The sequence below is a fragment of the Sciurus carolinensis genome, chromosome 18, assembly GCF_902686445.1.
Source record: "Sciurus carolinensis chromosome 18, mSciCar1.2, whole genome shotgun sequence".
NCBI classification, from domain to species: domain Eukaryota; kingdom Metazoa; phylum Chordata; class Mammalia; order Rodentia; family Sciuridae; genus Sciurus; species Sciurus carolinensis.
Window position 1 is genome coordinate 38903675 of NC_062230.1, and position 6000 is coordinate 38909674.

The 6000-nt window shown below is 39.6% G+C and overlaps 1 protein-coding gene across 1 annotated transcript; it reads left to right on the forward strand.

The window, feature by feature from the left end:
• The first annotated feature begins 3943 nt into the window (after positions 1 to 3943).
• Positions 3944 to 5456, forward strand: LOC124970342 (dnaJ homolog subfamily B member 6-like). Its single transcript, XM_047533626.1, is given in 3 exon segments — positions 3944 to 4176; positions 4179 to 4415; positions 4418 to 5456. Coding segments are annotated over 3 exon segments (720 nt in total). The 5' UTR covers positions 3944 to 4079; the 3' UTR covers positions 4804 to 5456.
• The last annotated feature ends 544 nt before the right edge of the window (positions 5457 to 6000 follow it).

The following is a 6000-nucleotide window of genomic DNA, read 5'->3' on the forward strand; positions in this document are numbered from 1 at the left end:
ACTCTGGACACGGGAAATCACATAAGGGAGTTTATTAAGCAAACAGAGTGTCTCCCTGCAGGGTAAGAGAGAAAATGAGAGGAAAAGAGAAAGGAAAGAGAAAAGGCGCATGCTAGAGAGAGTGGAAAGTGAGGAGGAGAAAGAAAGCAAGTTGAGGAAGAGAAAAGCAAGAGAGAAAAGATGGCGGGGGTAGCCACCCTTAAGCAGTTGAATTCTGCCGGGCTAACAGGGGACCAATAACAGAGAAGGATACTTGCAAGCTGACTGATGAACCAATAGCTAGCTAGGATGTTCACAGACTGACAAGTGGTTGGGAGGTGGGGAAAATGGCTGCACTGGAAAGGGCAGGGAGAGCAGATTTCAGACTGACAAGCTAGGTTGTGATGCAACACAGATTTGTATTACATCCCCCCGTTTCTGTTTTTATAAGAAAATCTTTTGTTCTCCAGTTCTTTCCCACCTTATCTCTCCTTCCTACCTAAGTGACTAGGGCTGGTTGTGCAGGCGAGATGTAAAAAGTCCATTCTCCCAGGGGCAGTCTTCAACTTCCAGACTTCCAGAGGCAGATGTTTTCATGGACTTTATTTCCTTGATTTGATTTATCCCCTATTTATACACTAACTGCTTGTCCCCAATTCTGGCTTAATTCACCCCTCTAATTTTAGGAACTGCTTTACTGCTGTAGGGAAAGGGGATGATGACTGATTTGGCTTCTTGGAGCTGGAAGGGGGCAGCATGGGGCAAGCAGTTTGGAGTTTCCTTTTTAGAAATCAGGTTAATTGAGGGGTCCATGGTAGAAGTCTGGTTGGGAAGAGCAGGTTGTAAAGGCATCTGGGGATGGGTGCTTCTATGAAAAAAGAACAAAAGCCATGCGTACTGAAATGAGATAAATACAATATAAATGTTGCAGAATCTGGAACATGCCAATGAATATCATAAAGATGACAGAAGTCAATAATTCCTCACCAGGGGGAGGAAGAACTGAGAAGGCCTAGCAAAGGCTGGAGAGGACAAGACCTTTATTTGGGAACTTTAACATTGTCCAGGTTATCAGGAATATAAACACAACATTTAGTAGAGATACTAGCAAACATAGATTAAGCCTACCTGTGTCTGTAGGCCTTACACTGACTAAAACTTCTGACTCTGGCAGTTTCTCTTGATACTTATCAGGCACATTTGCCTAAGAATCTCTCTTTTGTAGCTCTTAAGTCTTTATTCTAGTGGGCTAACACAAGTGTACATCTCAAGTTACATTTAAGTATTATTTCTTTTAAATGCCCAAGAATGGCTATATTTTGGTTTTAACTGTTTTGCTAGGTGTTTAAGATCAAGCTGGTCAAAGTGACCTGTTCCTGTCTGTTAAAGAGTCAGTTGAGTTCTCACAGGGGTCACTCATAGAGAACTTAAGAGTCGCTTCTTAGCTCCATTAGTGCCATTGGTTAGGCAGGGTCTCCTTGATGAGGTGGCTTCCCTTGGAAGCATTAGGGGTGTCTCTCTTTTTTCATGACCCTCCTCTGCAGCAGGTGCACTGAGTGGCTTTTCATTCTCTAGTGGCCTCATCAATCTCCTTGATCATGAGGTTGTGTGACCCACCCAGAGTTGCAAAGCTCCTTAGAGAAGTCCTCTTGTTCCCTGGGTTCAGGCTGACTTTGAGGGCAAGACCCAAATATGGACTTTTCTTGACCTCTGTATTTAATCTCAATCTCTAAGTTTGATCTTAACCATCAAGCAAGCCAGTCACCAGTCATAAAGTAAGAGTACTGGGCTTTAACTTCAATGTCCATAACTTTACAGTTACTTACCCCCTTTTATCTAATTGGGGTCTACATTATCTGTCCTATAGGTGATGGCTTTTCAAGTTAATCTATGGTGTACTTCTGCAAAATATCAGGCAACAGTTAGAGTTTACAAGAAAATACAAAATGGAATCACCAACAGTAAAACATTCAGTTTGTGCAATAGCTATCTTGAATTTGGCTGAGTTATTCATTATATCCCCTGTTTGAGATCACAGTACTCTTACAACAAACATCAACTTTTGAACACAACTTTAAATGAGTTAAAGTCTCGCTTACTTTGAGCCATTCTAAAGTGCAGCAGGGTTGGAGGCAGAGCCTTATCTCAGGTAAGGCGGGGCTTTTCACAAATCTTAGGTGAAATGTTCTAATCCTGAAGCTAATTTTTCCTCTTTTGCCATGACCACCATGACCAAATTCTCAAGTTCAGTGAGGGGCAAACGAGTACTAGAAAATAAAAGTTTATAAACACAGATTTTGAAGATTAAGCTGAGATCAGATGGAGCTCTGTTCTCTGATGGAAATGCAGGTCTAAAGAGTTATGTCAGCAATCTTTATATATGTATGTAAGCATTATTCTTTGTTTTCAGGAAAGTTATCAGATGTCTCTAACAAACATGTTTAAGTAATCCCACATGTCAACTCTAATTCACTCATCTTATTGTAAAAAAAAAAAAAAACAAGATATCAGACAAGTGTAAAAAAAAAACCAAGATATATCACACAAGTGTACCAACAGTATTTGCCGTCTCTTTCCTGTTGAAGAAAAGTTCTAGAAACAATTGATATTAGACATTTTATTAACATCAACATTTTATTAGTTTGACCACCTAGAGACTTGCGAGTTATTTTCAAAGACGTTTTACTTTTATTAGTTTACCCAATTTAAATTGAACCTTTTTTATTTATTTATTTTTTATTTATTTTTATTTATTTTTTATTATTATTATTATTTTTTTATTATTGTAAACAAATGGGATACATGTTGTTTCTCTGTTTGTACATGGCGTAAAGGCATACCATTTGTGTAATCGTAAGTTTACATAGGGTAATGTTGTTTGATTCACTCTGCCATTTTTTTCCCTTCCCCCCCACCCCTCCCACCCCTCCCACCCCTCTTTTCCCTCTATACAGTCCTTCCTTCCTCCATTCTTGCCCCCCTCCCTAACCCTAACTCTAACCCTAACACTAACCCCTCCCACCCCCCATTATGTGTCATCATCCACTTATTAGCGATATCATTCGTCCTTTGTTTTTTTTGAGATTGGCTTATCTCACTTAGCATGATATTCTCCAGTTTCATCCATTTGCCTGCAAATGCCATAATTTTATCATTCTTTATGGCTGAGTAATATTCCATTGTATATATATATATATACCACATTTTCTTTATCCATTCATCAATTGAAGGACATGTAGGTTGGTTCCACAATCTGGCTATTGTGAACTGAGCAGCTATGAACATTGATGTGGCTGTATCTCTGTAATATGCTGATTTTAAGTCCTTTGGGTATAGGCCAAGGAGTGGGATAGCTGGCTCAAATGGTTCCATTCCAAGTTTTCTAAGGAGTCTCCACACTGCTTTCCAGAGTGGCTGCACTAATTTGCAGCCCCACCAGCAATGTAAGAGTGTACCTTTCTCCCCACATCCTCGCCAACACCTGTTGTTGCTTGTATTCTTGATAATCGCCATTCTAATTGGGGTGAGATGGAATCTTAGGGTGGTTTTGATTTGCATTTCTCTTATTACTAGAGATGTTGAACATTTTTCCATATGTTTGTTGATTGCTTGTGTATCTTCTTCTGTGAAGTGTCTATTCATTTCCTTAGCCCATTTGTCGATTGGATTATTTGCATTCTTGGTGTGGAGTTTTTTGAGTTCTTTATATATTCTGGAGATTAGCGCTCTATCTGAAGTATGATTGGCAAAGATTTTCTCCCACTCTGTAGGCTCTTTCTTCGCATTGCTGATAGTTTCCTTTGCTGAGAGAAAGTTTTTTAGTTTGAATCTATCCCAGTTATTAATTCTTGCTTTTATTTCTTGTGCTATGGGAGTCCTGTTGAGGAAGTCTGGAAGTCTGGAAGCCGACATGTTGAAGCTCTGGACTTACTTTTTCTTCTATAAGATGCAAGGTCTCGGAGAAAGGAGAGAAAGGAAAGCGCGAGAAGCCGCTGCCGCCGCCACCAGCGCAGCGGTGCCGGACCGCGAGCACCCGGCCGCCCGCCCCGTCCCGTCCCGTCCGCCGCGTCCTCGGACTTGTTCCAACAATCTGTTAAAACATGGTGGATTACTATGAAGTTCTAGGCGTGCAGAGACATGCCTCTCCCGAGGATATCAAAAAGGCATATCGGAAACTGGCACTAAAGTGGCATCCAGACAAAATCCTGAGAATAAAGAAGAAGCAGAGAGAAAATTCAAACAAGTAGCTGAGGCGTATGAGGTGTTATCAGATGCTAAAAAACGGGACATCTATGACAAGTATGGCAAAGAAGGCTTAAATGGTGGAGGTGGAGGTGGAAGTCATTTTGACAGTCCTTTTGAGTTTGGCTTCACGTTCCGGAACCCAGAAGATGTCTTCAGGGAATTTTTTGGTGGAAGGGACCCGTTTTCGTTCGACTCTTCGAAGACCCATTTGAAGACATTTTTGGGAACCGAAGGGGTCCCCGAGGAAGCAGAAACCGAGGTGCAGGCTCATTTTTCTCTGCTTTCAGTGGATTTCCATCATTTGGAGGTGGATTTTCTTCATTTGATACAGGATTTACTTCATTTGGGTCACTAGGTCACGGTGGCCTTACTTCATTCTCTTCTACATCATTTGGCGGCAGCGGGATGGGTAACTTCAAATCTATATCAACTTCTACCAAAATAGTAAATGGCAGAAAAATCACTACAAAAAGAATTGTCGAGAATGGTCAAGAAAGAGTAGAAGTTGAAGAAGACGGCCAGTTAAAGTCCTTAACGATAAATGGTAAGGAGCAGCTGCTACGATTGGATAACAAGTAATTCAACGCACGCATTTAACAGAAATGTTAAACTATAACAAGCACCATTTGAGGATTAACAGGAACATTTTTTTGAAGATTTCAGACGAACTCGACTTTCAGTATAATTGTACCTAATCTAAAGTATTTATAAACAGCTCATCGGAGCCCCTATTTGTCATAGACTTTTGAGTTTATTGTTGGGACCACACAATAGGACCATTTTTTTTTTTTGTCTTTAAAATTGTTGTAATCTCTGTATGCACTTTGCTTTTTTATTAAACGTAATCCAAGGTGAGCCTTGACTTTGAGTAGTGCTAGGACAAGATTGTATTCTAACACCAGCATGGATCTGCTTTCCATTGTGTTTGACATGTGAGCCAAGTAGTGTCAGCCTGCTGTGAGCTAACATTGCCAGGATGAATCTCTTGTAGAAATAATTTGTTTTTTTTTTTCCCCCCCAGTATTTAGTAATGAAAGATATTAATGCATTAATGGTAATACATTTCTGGTTTAATATAAACTTAAGGATGTTTTCTAGTTGTGCATGAATGCTGGCAACTTAGTAAAGTTTTGACAATTGTTTAAATATGTAATGTTAAGCTTAGGTTTAAAAAAACTGGTAAACTGGGTCTTTGTCATTTGCTTTTAAAAAAAAAAAAAAAAAAAAAAAAAGATGCAAGGTCTCTGGTCTGATTCCGAGATCCTTAATCCATTTTGAGTTTAGTTTCGTGCATGGTGAGAGATATGGTTTAGTTTCATTCTGTTGCATATGGATTTCCAATTCTCCCAGCACCATTTGTGAAGAGGCTATCTTTTCTCCATTGCATATTTTTTGGCCCCTTTGTCTAGTATGAGAAAATTGTATTTATTTGGGTTTGTGTCCATGTCCTCTATTCTGTACCATTGATCCACCTTTCTATTTTGGTACCCATACCATGCCATTTTTGTTACTATTGCTTTGTAGTAGAGTTGAAGATCTGGTATTGCGATACCCCTTGCTTCACTCTTTCTGCCAAGGATTGCTTTAGCTATTCTGGGTTTTTTTATTCTTCCAGATGAATTTCATAATTGCTTGCTCTATTTCTGTAAGGTACATCATTGGGATTTTAATTGTAATTGCATTGAATCTGTATAGCACTTTTGGTAGTATGGCCATTTTGACAACATTAATTCTTCCTATCCAAGAACATGGGAGATCTTTCCATCTTCTAAGGTT